Below are 16,407 nucleotides of genomic sequence, written 5' to 3' on the forward strand. Positions count from 1 at the left end.
CCTAGCAACTACCCATGGGGAACAATGGGGTGTTTCGAGTTTCCTCATCATTTCCTATGTCTGGAACACTCAATATATTTCAGATCTCTTTCATCAAAGCAGCCAGCCTGCTTGCTGCTTTTATTAATTTATTAATTTATACATACATACATTTATATTCCGCTCTTCCCCCAAGGAACCCAGAGCGGTGTACATAGTTAAGTATCTGGATCGAGATCCATAAGAATGGGTAATGCGCCTGTGCAGGACCTACTTGGTAAGATGCTGCAGCTTGTCAAGGTGACCAAGCCCCACCTAAACACCTTCAGTGTGATTATTTAAAGGCGAGCTGGACACCATGTTCTTAAGTTCTTTTCTGACTGCCATTACGTGCAGTCCTCGGGTTGTCACTCCTTGTCAGACTAGTTCTTCTTGTGAGTTTATCTAAAACAAAAAATAAATCAGACTGATTATTGGCTTTTACTTGGGACGGGATTTTTATGACTACTCTGTGTCATTTTGTTGGCTTCCGGAATTTGCTGGCATATATTGGATTCTTTGGAACGGACTTGGACAATGATTTGGATCACGCAAAGATGGCTGAGGATACACATGGACTATGGGAGGACTTACATAATTCCATAGATGTCCTCTCCCCTGAGGAATTCAAGAAAAAAATTCAAGAAACCCTGGATAAGTCAGCATCGCTTACCAGACAACAGTTGAATATGGCCAAGCATTTGGCGAAATCCGAGTCATTCATTGACAGCACCAATCTCCTTACATCGACATGCGTGGCTCTACTTCACAAATCTGCATATGGGAAAGGCTTATTCAGTGAGACACCACGGACTATTATGGAGCAGATGAAAAAGTCTAAATTTACAGCAAAGACTTTTACCACTGCACCTGCCTCTTCCAATAGCTCCAAGTACCACCAGTATTCCATACAGAGAGCCACGTACAAACATGAGGAACAACATGATTTTCGGAGGCAATATCAGCCCTACAAGCGCCCTTTCCAGGAAAAAAGGAAACAGACTCAAGGTCAGCTAACCACCGAACTAAACAACTGGAGCCCCAGAAGCACCTTGGAGGCTCAAGACCACCCATTGCTTCACTCAGATCTTCCTTCTCTTCCACCATCAGGGGCCATAACACCTTGGTGAGAGAGGGACACCATCTCTCACACATGCTCTGTTCCTCTGCCAGTTTCCAGCATCAGGCTGGCGCGCCATCCCCCTGCATCGTAGCACATAATATCAGACCACTGGGTCCTCAAGATCGTATCCTTGGGTATCCTCCTATAAAGTTCAGAATGACCCCGAAGTTTACAGGGATGAGGTTTACTCAGCCTTCCCAGGCATTGTTGGAAGAAGTGAAGGAGCTCCTAGCCAAGGGGGCAATTGCTCCTGTGCAATGGGTGTACAGAAGGCTTCTACTCCCTGTTACTTTTTGATCCCGAAAAGGGATCCAGCCAATAATGGATCTGCGCCTCCTGAACAAGTTTGTCCATGTTCGGAAGTTCCGCATGATAGCATTACAAGAAATTCTACCTCTTCTATACTGGGAAAACTGGCTTGTGACACTAGATCTCAAGGACACATATTTCCATCTTGTCATCAAGGAACAACATAGGAAGTATCTCAGATTTGCTGTGGGAAGTCAGGTGTACCAGTACACAGTCTTACCCTTCGGACTCACCACCGCCCTCGGAGTATTTACAAAATGCATGGCTGCAGTAGTGGCATAACTTCGGACTCAGGGCATATAGGTCTATCCTTTCCTGGACGACTGGCTTCTGACCTCGGAGGTCAAAGAGGAGTTACTTTCACAGACACAATATGTACTGTCACTACTTAGGGATCCAAGTCAATTGGAAAAAATCCAAACTGGAACCAGTCCCGACAATCAGTTACATTGGAGCAATTCTGGATACAAGGGCCAAGAAGGCATACTTACCTCAAGAACATTTCCTTTGCATCAAGGACTTGGTGCTCCATGTCCAGCAGCATCCATCCCAGCCTGCTCGACTAATTCAGAGACTGTTGGGTCTGATGGTGTCCTGCAACACAGTAGTGAGATATGCCTGGTTAAAAATTCAAAAACTGCAACTGTAGTTTCTATTGGTCTTTCACCCGAATGTGGGCCCACAGTCTCAATGTCTAATGATCCCAGTTCAAATTCTGCACTCACTTACCTGGTGGTTGCTTCCTGGAACTCCTAGCTGTCTTCAAAGCAGTGAAGGCCTTCCACTTCTACAGGGAAAAGTGGTGCAGGTACAGTTGGACAATACTACAGCTCTGGCCTACATCAGCCACCAGTGTGGCACTGTATCTCGAAGTCTGTGTGCTCTCAGTTATGACATTGGTGCATCCAACATCAAGTGTATCAATTAGCCGTTCACATAAAAGGCCTAGACAACATCCTGGCAGATGATTTGAGTCGGATTTTCCCTCAACAATAACAGAACGGGTGGGAGATCAAAACGGAGTACATCATACCACTTTTTTCAAAGTGGATGCTACCTACCATAGATGTTTGCTACTTCAGAGAACAAGAAGTGTAACCGTTTCTGCTCAAGAGTGGGACACGATCCACTGTCTCTGGGGGACACCTTCCAGCAGGACTGGCAGCAGGAGATCCCTTATATGTTACCACCTTGACTACTGATAAGCCGAGTGGTCTCCCGTCTTCTAACAACTCCTATATCCTGTATCCTGGTGACTCCATGGTGGCCAAGGCCACCATGGTTTCCATAGGTACTCGGACTATTAAGGAACCACTACCAAAGACTACCACAAGTAGTGGGTCTCTTAACACTGGACAAAGACAAGATACTGCATCCAAATGTTCTGACACTCCGCCTAACAGCATGACGGATCGACTCCTGAACAAGATTCTTCTTAAGCAGAGAAAATCTTCCATCAGGTGCAACAACAGGAGCAAGTGGCTTTGTTTTAAACTTTATGCAAGTAAACAGGGTTTTCAGCCTGACCACGCCCCTATCAGAGACGTGCTTCTCGACCTTACAGGTCTGAAGTCTCAGGGTTTGGCCAATGTGTCTCTCAAAGTGCATTTGGCTGCGTTGTCTTCTAGACATCCAGATTACGAGGGAAAAATTCTTTTTTCCCATCCAAAAAGTAAGGCTTTCCAGAAGGGCCTTTTGAACCTGTACCCACCGGTTCACACGCCCATTGAGCCCGGGAGTATATATCTGGTCCTTTCATCTTTGACTGAGGTCCCCTTCAAACCTATGAGCTTGGCCTCCATCAAACTGCTGACTCTGAAAACGGCCTTCCTGTTGGCCATCACAACAAGTAAGTGAATTAACAGCCCTGAGAATTGATCTTCCATACACTAGAATCTATACAGACAAAGTCTTGATGAGTATGGACCCGGATTTTCTACCAAAAATAGTGTCCACCTTCCACCTCAACCAGGACATTGTCCTACCAATGTTCTTCAGAGATCCTACAACTCTGTTAGGACGTGCGATGCAGTCCTTCAATGTACGGAGAGCACTATTATACTACCTACATCGAACTGAGGACTTCAGGTCCACCAAACACCTATTTGTGGCATACAAGGACTCTTCAAAGGGCTCCTGCATCTCTAGACAGAGGATGTCCAGTTGACTGGTGGAACTCATCCTGTTGACATACAAGCAACAAAACGTTCAGCCACCAGAAGCAATCAAGGCCCACTCTACCCATGCCTATGCTTTCTCAGCTGCACACCTATCAGGGGTAACCTTCATGGACATCTGCAAAGCAGCAACTTGGTCCACTGAGTTACCTTTTGTCAAACATTATGCCATAGATGTGCGCTCTGCTGCAGAGGCGAGCTTTGGAAGAAGCATCTTAAAACAGGTGTTGCAATAGCTACTACTGCACCTTCCTCCTTTGGGGAGCTAGCTAAACACCCGTTATTATGGAATTTGACAGATCTCAATCCAGATAAACAGGTTGCTCACCTGTAACTAATGATCTGGTAGGAATCAGTCGATATCCATAAGACCCTCCCGGATCACCCCTCTGCAGTAGTGCTACGCTATGTGTGTATTGAGTGTGCAAGCTATTCTCCTCTGATGCTAAACTCACCTGCTTCCAGATGATCATCTTCCACAGCGGTTGTCCAAGAACTGAAGGACATGGCATACGGGCCGCCTTTAAATAAGCACGCTGAAGGTGTGTAGGCGGGGCTTGGTTGCTTCGACAAGCTGCAGCATGTTACCAAGTAGGTCCTGCGCAGGCGCATTACCCATTCTTTTGGGTATCGACAGATCTCTACCAGATCAATAGTTAAAGGTGAGCAATCTGTTTTTCTTCTCACAACAACCCTGTGAAGTAAGTTAGGCTGAGAGAGAAGTGACTGGCCCAGAGTCATCCAGCAAGTATCATGGCTGAATGGGTCTCCCCAGTCCAGCACTCTAACCACTATACCACACCCATTTTGTGTTTCATTTAGAGCTCGAAACAAAATGCAAAATCCATTTCGTGCACTTCCCTACTAGCTACTTCTTTCATTTCTCTGGTGTACCACTGAGCTGTTCTGAGAATTCATTCACCTGCTTTTCACAGTATATTTCATGAAGCTTTTTTTCCTGAGCAGTAAGCATAGTTTAGATTATATTAGATGTGTTTCCTAAATTTGTGGCATGCAGTTTTGCCACCTGATAATCAAGTTTGCATTGACATATGGGGCTGACGCTGTATTTGTCCATAACCTTATGGACCTTTTATTCTTGTACTATTCTATCAAAAACTGACCTGTTATCACGAGTTTGTTCTTCCTCATTTTGAACTCGGTCTATCCAAAGAGAGTATACCATGACCACAGAGGTATCCTGATCTGAGAGAATTAAGTGAATTTCCTTCATGTTTTCTAAAGCTCCTAGCTCTGACAAATGACTCAGTGGCCAGGCACATCTTTTGCATGCAGAAAGCCCTCAGTTCAGTACCTAGTATTTCCAGTTGAGAGGATTTTGTATAGCGTTAAGGCTTGTGCCAAAGATCATGGAGAACTGCTGCCAGTTAGAGTAAACTGTAATGGCTAGATGGACCAGTGTTCTGACTCAATGGAAGGTAGCTTTATACATTTGGTAAATAAGTCTCGTTCCCTCTTGCATATTTTCTTTCCTAAAATAATTCATAATGATCTGTAAAGCCACAGTTCAAACATAATTAAAGACCTTTTTTAACTTACTGGCAGATATATAATAGTTAGCAGAATTCTTGGGATGATATCAATCACCAAGCTATGTGGAGAAAACTAATTGTTTGTAAAACATGAATTGCTTGCAGCAACCTTCCCTTTTTTTCTTTTTTCTTTTTTGTTTCTCTCTGCCACACTGAAGAATCTTTGGTTTAATACCATTTTGCATTGTGTGATACTGTTTGCATGGTCATCATGACAGGAATGAAGAACTGTAATGTGTTAATAGTGATCCAGTGCCCTACCATTGGCAGACCTGTGCTAATATTTACAAAAATCCATCTCAAAACATTTTGTTTCAACATGCTGGGGAATGAATGCAATAAAAGAATTTGAGATGGATTTCTTTCTAAATTCATGATTTCAGATTTGGCTCTCAATAGCCAGTTCCTTAATCTTATCTAGAATCAGAAGTGTATAAATAAGAAAGATAAATATAAATAAGAAAGATAAGAAAGCCCTAAACGGCTTAGGCCCTGGGTATCTAAGATCGCGTCTTCTTCACTACGGGCCCCACCGCCCATTGAGGTCATCTGAGGATATCTGTCTCTAGTTACCACCAACTCATTTGGTGACTACACAGAGACAGACCTTCTCGGTCACTGCCCCAAGATTGTGGAATGCGCTCCTTGCTGAGATATGATCCTCCCCACTTCTGGCAATTTTCAAAAAACACCTGAAAACCCATCTTTTCGCCCAAGCTTTCTCAGCTTCCTAAATTTTTTGGGTTTTAATCTTTGGTTTATTTTTAAATGGTTATATTGTTTTTAAGTTTTTGTATATGTTTTAAACTGGTTTTATGCTATTATTAACCACCCAGAGATGAAAGTTTGGGGCGGTGTACAAATATAGATAGATAGATAGATAGATAGATAAAATGTTCTGTTCTAATACTTCATTTCGTTCTATCTAGCTATCTTGATAGAACTACAAAGAAGTATTAGCTAGATAGAACTGCAAAGTATTTTTATCTATGTATCAAATCTATATTATGCTTTCCCCTCTAAAGAAACAAAGTCAAAAGTCTGCCTTCTTTAATCAAAATACATTGGAGTAAGTGGTCTTTTCACTTGAAGCCCTATAGACAATGATGATACTCAACTGGTTGTGTTCAGCCCTAGAATCTTTGACCTATGAGTTACCCCAAATATTGCCTGTTCTGAAAACAACCACAACAATCAGTTCTGGTGACACAATGCTGTTTAATGAGTAGCTTCTTTAGATAATCTTGTTTATACTCTGTAGCTCCTACAAGAAGAATTTTCACACTGTAGCTTTATGGTATTCACACTGCCACCCACAGGCAACTTCTTTTTTAATGGCCAGCAGGCTGTGTAGTGAATACTTGTTATTTATGAACCATGAAGAAAATAATTGGAGAAAAATACAGAGGCACGTCTGGAGATTTTACAGTACTGTTTCTGTCTCTTTTTGTAGTGTGTGCCATATTTAATAGCTATGGGCACAGATCCAGAGCCTTCTATGAGGAATAAAGCTGACCAGCAGCTGGTGGAGATAGACAAAAAATATGCTGGATTTATTCATGTATGTATGCTTCTATTTATTTTGCTTATGATGTCTTTTTTGTGTGCTTTTCCCTGAATCTAAAAATGTACAAATTTGAAGTGGAATATGTGATGAACTGGACATCAGCTTGTATTTAGGATAAGGAGAGAAATCCCTTTTTTATTTCTGCTGCTGAAACAATTGAAGCAAAAGAGTGATCTTCCCCTTTCAAATATACAAAACACTGTAAAATCGGATGCACATAAAGTTGCTTGTGACTGAGAGAGGGTATAAGGGATGCCACTTCCATACCAAATTGAAATTGGGTACACACCCTAATTACTGTAACAGTCTGAAAATGTAATACTGGCATATCTCTGTCCCTCAAAATGGGACCTAACAATCCTCAGATTGGGGGAAGAGGGATGATTTGCATTTTGCATCCTGTAAATATATACATACTCACAGGATGCAAGCTGAATTTTCTATAATGGTATGTGTCCAGTGTGGAAGGCTCATTCCATTTCATTGTCTTCCCTATTTCTTCCCTCTCTTCATACATCAGACTAGGTCTGCACAGCATAAAGCTAGTATCTCTTAAGGCCTACCCAAATTAGTCACATGTGACTTTGAGGATACACCTCCTTCATTATATCAAAATTGTTCCTCCTCTCCCTGAATTTATAGTTGCTTGATAGGTTGGCTGGGCAATCAATCACACTGTACAACTTCCTGGTGTCTAATATTCCCTCAGCATGTGTATTGCTGGGAGAATGAAAACCAAAGACTTTTGCCACTGAATTCAGAGAGATAAGTAGAGATTGCAGAAACAGAGCAACAAAAACTGAAAAGAGGCAAGCAGAAAGGGACTTCAGGGACCTGTAGAGTAGCGAAAGAGGGAGACGGAGGTTTGCTTGCTTGCTTGCTTGTTTGTTTGTTTACATTTTTTAATTGACATGAGGATGCGTGTCTGTGGTAGTGCAGAGCGTGCGTACTTTACAAAGGAGAGAGGAAAGGAGGGAAAGTCAACGGAGGGGTCTAAAAATCTGTTGTACCAGAGATGGCAGAGGGCATGGTAGGGTTGGAGAGAAAACAGGGTAATGCAATTGGCCAAAAACCAAACAGACTTGTAAATAAAAATACATTTCTACAGTGACATAGTGCTGTACCCCACATAAGGTTATTTTAAAAAATGTAAATACAGCACCTGCAGTGGTTTCAGTTGTACGTTCTTGCATTAGATTACTGTCCATTTTGTCCTACTTCATTTATGTTCCCTAATCCTCTCACTCTATGCCCTTTATCTTTTTAGCCTGTAGAGTCAGGTTCACGCCATGCAGAGGGGTGTATGATGGCAGATATCCTAACTGCTACTTTATACCTCTATCTGGCACAAACCAATCTAATTGGTTTCCACTCTGCAGTCACATTTCCAATTTTGGGCAGCTGTGAATACAACTTGCCCCATTTATCCTCTTGTGGAAGCACTTGCAAGCAGGTAGCTGAACATCCTTGCATATTTCCCCTATCAAATCATTACTGGGAAGCCTGTACTCCAGTTCTCTTCATTAGGCCCCTTGGAAAATACAGATGCAATTTGATGCCCCTATAGTCGTGGAAGGTCACAAAATAGGGATTAAAACTTAAACATTCCAATAGTAATCCATTTCACATATCTGTGTGTAGTAAGCACGCATAAGCCTTCGATGGAATAAATTGAATTTTGAAAATTGTTCATGAGAAATGGGAAATAAGTCTGAGCTCCAACATCTTTATAGGATTCTATTTCACTTTGTCTTATGCAAAATCAAGACTCAACTATAATCTCTTTTAATTTCAGATGAAAGCAGTGGCTGGTATGAAGATGTCTTACCAGGTACAGCAGGCAATCAACACTTGCCGAAAAGATGCTGTGAGGGGCTTTCGGCAGGATGAATCCAGTAGTGCTTTGTGCTCACACCTTTACTCCATGATCCGAGGAAACCGGCAACACCGACGAGCCTTTCTCATTTCCTTGCTCAACCTCTTTGATGATACAGCTGTGAGTTTAGCATAAGCTTTCTGTGCTCTTTTGTACAATGATTTGGATGGAGATTCTTGATAGGTTAGGTTATACATCTTAAAATGGCTTGTCAAAGTTGACATGTTGACTTTCACAGTGCATCAAGACAATGAAAGTAACATTTCCCCAATCCTCTGCTTGGATTGGGCTGGGTGGGGTGTATAATTATTCTGACTGCTGCCATTTCCTCCCTCATCCCCAGCAAGAAACACAGGCTTCTTTAGGTGTAATACTGTTTTAGCAAGTCTGGAATGGGTCTGGAGTTTATTCCTCCATTGATCCTTCTTGGGCAGAGGGAAATTAGTTCCCCACATTGTTTTACTCTTCCCTGATGCTGCTCATCTTTCTTCTCGTATGTCTGATGAGGTCCTTTTTCCTCTTCTGGTTTGGCTCAGTGCATCTTTTCTTTTTCTCCTAATACCTGTGTGCTTAGCTGGTGTGGGTGGAGGCATCCAGGGAGAGAATCACTTCCTGGAACATGCCTCAGTGGCTGAAATTTCAAAAACTATACATGCTCAGAACTTCGAGAGGTGTAATATTTGAGGAGGAGGAGGAGGAGGAGGAGGAAAGTTTGGCATCTAGACCTTTGAGCACAGAAATGTAAAACTGGTATGAAACATTAAATATACTTTCTTTTTTACTTTCACAGAAAACAGAGGTGAATATGCTCTTGTACATAGCAGACAATCTAGCCTGTTTTCCTTATCAAACCCAGGAAGAGCCACTTTTTATAATGCACCATATAGATATTACATTATCAGTTTCTGGTAGTAATCTACTCCAGTCATTTAAGGAGGTAAGTGGATTTGCATATAGCTATTTTACACAGTGTAACTGATCAAGTCTGAAGTATGAAAGGTGTTCACTCTGGTGTTTAAAAAAATCACACCAAACATATGCAGCTCACTGTGCCTTGGGATGGTTTTGCCTTGAGTCTATCAAAGTAGATAGAAACTTTGCTGAAGAGGCAGGCAAGAGGAGTAGTGTCTGTGTGGAATAGCCAGTTTAGTGGTCCCTTGTGCTGCTGTCCAGGAATGCCCCACATGCTGGCCACCTGGGCCACTTGTGAAACCTCTGCTGCAGATTGGCCACTGATGCATTAAAACATTTTGCAGTTAAAATTAGACTTGTAAGCTGTGAAAGAATGTGGACATGAGTACAGCAGGGAGCTCAAATCATGTTACTCAATGTAACCTATTCACTGCACAATTAATGGAGTGCTAGATTGCAAGGTGCTTGATGCATACACCCATGGAGTCTCTTCCTAGTCTCAGTAAAGAGCCATGCAAGCAGTTCCACTTTGATGGAGAAGTTGCAAGTCATTCAGCTCAACTGATGTGCTAGTTTATCCAGAAAGGGGTGGGGGGATATGTTTTGCTAGATTTCCATTTGCTCTTTTAAAATGCATGTCTGGTTCCATGTTCCTGTATTTTTGTAGGAAACTGTAGTGTACAATCTCAGTTGCTTCAACTGAGCCACCTTATTATTTCAGGGTGCTACTAGTTGAATGTAGAATGTTTATCATCAATAAATAGTGACTAATTATCCCCAGGAATGTCTTCAGAATTGTTATGGTATGCAGTTTACTTGTAACTAGCTGAGCCGGCCCATCCACCACTGCTGCCCCCGCCCCCACACACCTGCATGCCCGGCTTTCTGGCCGACTGGCTGCTCCTACCCCCACCCAGCAGTTTCTGGCTTATGGGCCAGCCGGAAAGCCGGCTGGCCATCTCCTCTCGGTGGCTGGGCCAGGCCGGCCTGTCACTGCTGCCTCCCTTTTCCAGTGGCTGGCCCACCGCTGCTGCCTCATTCTCCCAGTGGCCGGGCCAGGCCGGCCTGCCACCGCCTCCTGTTCCGGCTGCCCGCCACTACCTCCTCCGGCCAACCGGCTGCCACCACCATATTGTCTCCTCGTCCCCATCGCTATCCCCCAGGCAGCTGCTCTCGTGGGAGCTACAACACATGGGATTAGCGACACGTACATTTAAGAGAATTATATAGATAGATAGATACTCCTTTCTAAAATGTTGTTTAGAAATTAATATTTTTGGATAAGGCTGTTTTAATTACATAATTTGAATGCCCTTCACACATGCTTCCAGCAGTGTTAGGGCCACTTCCACATAATGTGATCCCACACTACAGGGGTGCACATATGAATTACATGTTGTATTCAAATATGCAGTGATAGAATTGTCACCTGAAGGGGGAAGATGCTGGCAGTTGGTCCTGCCCATGTCCTAGATTCTGGCAGTTGGGGGAGATGCTGGGATCATATCACACAGAAGTAGCTCCCCTACTGCTGGGAGTGCATATGAAGGCAGCCTGATTTGGTCAGTACCGTAGCTTTTCTTCCAAAGGCACCAGTCAGGGCCTTCACTGTACTCTTCAGAAGAATATTTATAACAGAGCTACCTACATGGGATTCATAAACTGTTGGGACTTTGGGGAGAACAGATTCTCTCTTTTTCATAAATTGCATGCAAGAGAAAAGAGTGAACAAAAGCATTGCAACAGTACAAGGAACTGCTAATGCTCAAGTTCAGTTGTCTTCACTTTTATGGACAAACCAATGTATTCTTCGTTTTAAAAATAAATAAATTACTGTGTGCTTCATGTGAATCCGCCTTCCTGGAACTTGCTCTCAATTTCTGGTAATCAGAGAACTGACATTTCATGTTACATTTTACAGAATGGTCTTGAAATCATTTTCAGAATGGCATATAGTGCTCTGTGGTGGTGTTCTAAAGCACCTGTCACCTTCTCTTTCAGTCTATGGTGAAATATAAAAAAGAGAGGAAGCCTTCATCTGATGAAGAAAGTGAAAGTGAAAGCAACAGCGAGAGTGACAGTGAGAGTGAGGAGGAAATTCACAAACCCCGGAAGTCACGAAAACGTGCAGATTCTGATTCAGATTCTGATGAAGAGAATGATATAAATGCTGTTATGAAATGTTTGCCAGACAATTCAGCTCCTTTAATTGAATTTGCAAATGTCTCCCAGGGTATATTGTTGCTTTTGATGTTAAAACAACATTTGAAGAACCTCTGTGGATTTTCTGATAGGTAAGCATCATTGCTTCATTCGGTAGTCCCCCTTATCTTCCACGTTCCTGAAATTTTGGTAGGGATTGAACTCTTCCGGATTTATTCCACATATTGCTGACACATTATTCATCAAGGAAAACCCAGTGCATTTGATAAAGTTAAAATTCTATTTTTATAATACTGATGTTGTATTAAGGAATTCAGATAAATAAAGGATGCAGAACAGTTGTACTAGCTTCTAAGCGTTTTTGTTTTGTTTTCCCAATATAGTAAAATTCAGAAATACTCACCATCTGAATCAGCAAAAGTATATGATAAAACGATAAACAGGAAGGCAGGAATTCACTTCCATCCAAAACAGACGTTGGACTTCCTTCGAAGTGATATGGCTAATTCCAGGCTCACAGAAGAAGTGAAGAGGAGTATAGTCAAACAGTACTTAGATGTGAGTATCAATAGACTTTAGAATTGTGGACTTTATCGATTTCATTATAAAAGAGTTTAAAGTCTGTTTTGAAGAACATTATCTAGAAGTTGGCAAATGATCCCCAATAGGCTTTGTTGGGGGGGGGCAGTGACTTAGAGCCACTCCAGGTCCCACAGCAAATTTCCCTCTTCAGTTTTCTTTGCTGCAGAATGTGTGCCTACTGCATAGGGCCAGGCACATGAATTAATTGGATAAACTACAGGTTGCATCAGGTCCCTTTGAGTACCACTGCCATTAGGAATGGCTATAGTTAAACATTCCAAATCACTAATCAGTTTAATATGGGAGTAGTGTGGGTGGGAGTTCCTGTGTGGCATTCGCAAGATTTCTGAACAAGTGTCAAAAATTTACAAAAACCCTAATGTGGAGAGGATCTAACAAACGTATGAAACTGCCTTATATATTGTAAACCGCTTTGGGTGCCTTTGTCAAGGCAGAAAAGCGGTATAAAAATGTAGTAAATAAATAATATAGAGATAAACAACTGTCCATCTTGCCCATCATTGTCTACTCTGGGACCATTGATAGTGACGATTTAGAACAGGGCTGCACAACTTTGGCCTTCCAGCTGTCTGGACTACAATTCCCATCATCCCCTATCACATTAGCCAAAAGTCAGGAATTATGGGGATTGTTGTCCAAAAGCAGCTGGTGGGCCAAAGTTGTTCAGCCCTGGTCTAGAATGTCAGGCAAAGGTCTTCCCCAGCACCCACTATCCAAGAAACCTAACTGGAGATGCCAGAAATTGAACCTGGGGTCTTCTCTATTCAAACCATCTATTTTCCTATTATGCTATGGCCCTTCCCCTTAAGACTAATGAAAAGCAGTGAAAAGCGTGCTGATTTTTCGTAATTTGAATCTTTTATTTCTGTGAGAAAATTTTTATATTTTGTGCTGCTACATATTAATATCCTGCAAGGCATATTAGAACAAGCCTGTTTCCAGCTCCTTCCATTTCCTAATATAGATTGGGGATGTGCACGGAACTATCTGGCGTTCCATTCTAGGAGTGCCAAACTGGTTCCGGCAACGGACATTCGAACCAGTTCAGAGTGTGTATGTGTGTGGGGGGGAGTTGCTTTAAATGGCAGGGTAGGTGCTGCCTACCTACCAGACCCCATCCCGCCATTTCCCCCTCGCTGGCACTCTTCCAGAAAGCTGGCACACGGGGCTTCAGCATGTCTCCTTGCAGCCCAGACCAGCGTTGCCACAGAAATTCCTGACGCATGCGTGCACGTGACGCACACACGTTGCCACACAAATGGCCGGCATGCGTGCGCACGGCACGTACGTGCGCCAGCCATTTGCATGGCGACTCTGGACAAGCTGCAAGGAGGCACACTGTAGCCTCACACGCCCACTTTTGGGAAGAGTGCTGGGGGGGGAGCGGCGGGTCAGGGGTTGGCAGGTAGGTAGCACCTTCCCTGCCATTTAAAGCAAAAAACCTGCCCTCGCAGGTGTGCACAGAACCAGTTACATGCACATCCCTAGTATAGATGGAGGTTCTGCTGCACCACATTTTGTCATGTTGAGGCTTGTAGATTTAGGGTTGTTTGGAGCGCTGCTGTGGCATCTAGCTGAGAGGTAGTTGAAAACTGAAAGCAATGGAGAGTTCATTTGTAATTACTGTTTTGTGCTGAGTTCTTCTATTAAGAAAATAAAATGTACACTCTCATATGTACTACCAGCTGCTTTCTCACCCAAGTTAGAAGGGCAGGGGGAGCTTGAATGCTCTCTTCTGTGTTTGTGGTTCCTTCAAGATGACATCTAATCTAATATCCAATGTCCTTTCTTAGTTCAAACTTCTTATGGAACATTTGGATCCTGATGAAGAGGAAGAAGATGGGGAAGTGTCAGCTAGCACAAATGCTCGCAACAAAGCAATTACCTCGCTGCTCGGAGGAGGCAGCCCTAAAAACAATGCAGCTGAGACAGAGGATGATGAGAGTGATGGGGAGGATAGAGGAGGAGGCACTTCAGGGGTGAGGCGGAGGAGGAGTCAACGTATTTCGCAGCGTATTACGTAAAATGATTTTTATGTGCTTATAAATGTCAGTCTGATAAAATGTACACTCAGTAATGTAATCCATATGAAAAAAAAACATTTTGTAGATAGAAATTCTTAACCGTTTATACAACTTTTTGTAGAAAGTTTTAACAAAAAACACAATAAAAACATAGAAGAGATTTTTATCTAGCATAAAAAGTTTTAATTTTTCTTTGAAATGTACTGTGTGTATCCTTTTTATTGTTGCCAAGTTTTTATGTAGCTTTATGATTCATTTGTACATATAATTTTATATATCAATAAGAGTTAAAAGACACGGGTACAAATTAAAATATGTGATTTTGCAAGGATGTGTTAACCCCTTGGCGCTGGCGGTCGCGGTGCGTCTCATTGCCGGCAATGGAATGTGTGCCGGGAAATCCCCACTCCCGGCGTCAAGGGATTAAAAGCAATAAAAGCAATAATTTCACTCAAGTTCTTTTGTGTAACACTTGGTCTTTTTTCCCCTCCCAATGTTTTAGTCATTGAGAAGGTCAAAACGAAATTCAGACTCTACGGAGTTGGCAGCACAGATGAATGAAAGTGTTGATGTCATGGATGTCATCGCTATTTGCTGTCCAAAGTACAAAGATCGACCACAAATTGCAAGAGTAGTGCAGAAAACCAGCAATGGCTTCAGTGTTCAGTGGATGGCAGGCTCCTACAGTGGCTCCTGGACTGAGGCTAAGCGCCGCGATGGCCGCAAACTGGTGCCTTGGGTAGACACTATTAAAGAGTCAGACATTATTTACAAAAAAATTGCTCTAACGAGTGCTAATAAGCTGACTAATAAAGTGGTTCAAACTTTACGATCGCTGTATGCCGCCAAGGATGGAACTTCCAGCTAATGCATTTGTACATGCAGCCAAATTTTACAGGAAATAACAGAGAGAAAAAACTTGAAATACCAACTTTCTGGCAAAAAAAATCAATTTAATGAAGAGTAAGAATGACACCTGGGATGCAGGAAACAGAAGGAAATGTTTGGTAAACATTTTTGTGGGAGCTTCCTTCGCTGTTGTGCAGCAGAAACTTCTCAGTTCATTTTTACTCCCACTGTATAATAGTTTAACAAAATTGTTTATATCTTGGAAAAAAAACCTTTCTGTTTAAAAAAAAAATAAACAAGTGAATGTTGGAAATTAGTCTGTTAATGTTCTTAATAAAGTGTTCTTGGAGTTTAACCTAGCAGCGGATGGCTTTCTTTAGCTTAGCCCAGTTTCCAGGGAAGCATTGTTTTTCCAGGCTGTAAAATGGCAGGATCTCCTGGATATATAATTTATTCTGTTGGGGGAAAAAAGCATGCAGTATCTCTGACCAATCTGCAGGAGGAGTTTTTGTAAATGTAGATTTTGATGTATTAGGTCACCCGGAAATAATACAAAAGCAAAGGGATCCCCAGCAAACCTGGTGGAACGAATACTGCAATAAATTTTTTTACTTCTCTTTGTTACTTGTCTGTTTCCATTTGAATTTCTTATTGTAAAGATCTGTTTAAATCCATTTATATTATTTTGCAGTCTTTTATGTAAAATTTACTATATCGGTGGTTTTCAAAGCAAGACATAAATATTGTTTATACAGTTTGTATAGGCTGACTTCTGAATAATTGGTATCTTTTATTTTTATCCCTTAAAAGGGTGTAAACACGAGTTAACTCCAGGGTTTTATTGTATCCTGCAATATTTAGTATTAACTATATATGATTTAGCACTGTGCCAAACACATTTTCAAGAGTACATTTTGATATAAAAAGAAACTATAGTTTATGCCTTGTATGCTTCAATTTCTTTCTAATGCTGTCCATATGGCAATGTTCAAACCTTGGGGATTGGCTGGGAGGGTAGAACCCATCCACTGCTCTCTTCTGAGTAACTAGCACATGTATCTATTTCACTTGGTTAGGACGTTAGAGTACTTTGCAACAAGAAAGCTGGCCGTGAATCTGGAGCAGTACCTGTGTACTTGGATTCGGTGGCTGTCTGTGATTCCATAGCTAGCAACAGAAAAGCCAGAGCCTGCAAACGTCAGAGTGAATATGGATTTGTAACTGATAGTTACA

At 42.1% G+C, this 16,407-nt stretch overlaps 1 protein-coding gene across 6 annotated transcripts in view; it reads left to right on the top strand.

Moving 5' to 3' along the window:
* Positions 1-16,114, top strand: part of NIPBL (NIPBL cohesin loading factor) — a 282,797-nt gene extending 266,683 nt beyond the window's left edge. For 5 of the 6 annotated variants that reach the window (XM_053290922.1, XM_053290926.1, XM_053290928.1 and 2 more), the window contains 7 exons: positions 6,634-6,741; positions 8,543-8,743; positions 9,414-9,560; positions 11,537-11,829; positions 12,082-12,256; positions 14,095-14,280; positions 14,828-16,114. In XM_053290922.1, the coding sequence (XP_053146897.1) occupies positions 6,634-6,741; positions 8,543-8,743; positions 9,414-9,560; positions 11,537-11,829; positions 12,082-12,256; positions 14,095-14,280; positions 14,828-15,193 (1,476 nt within the window). In that variant the 3' untranslated portion in view covers positions 15,194-16,114. Of the gene's footprint in view, positions 1-6,633; positions 6,742-8,542; positions 8,744-9,413; positions 9,561-11,536; positions 11,830-12,081; positions 12,257-14,094; positions 14,322-14,827 lie in introns of all 6 variants that reach the window. The other variant, XM_053290927.1, reaches the window with a different exon arrangement.
* Positions 16,115-16,407: the final 293 nt, after the last annotated feature.

Source organism: Hemicordylus capensis, chromosome 2 (genome assembly GCF_027244095.1).
Source record: "Hemicordylus capensis ecotype Gifberg chromosome 2, rHemCap1.1.pri, whole genome shotgun sequence".
In the NCBI taxonomy this organism is placed as follows: Eukaryota; Metazoa; Chordata; class Lepidosauria; order Squamata; family Cordylidae; genus Hemicordylus; species Hemicordylus capensis.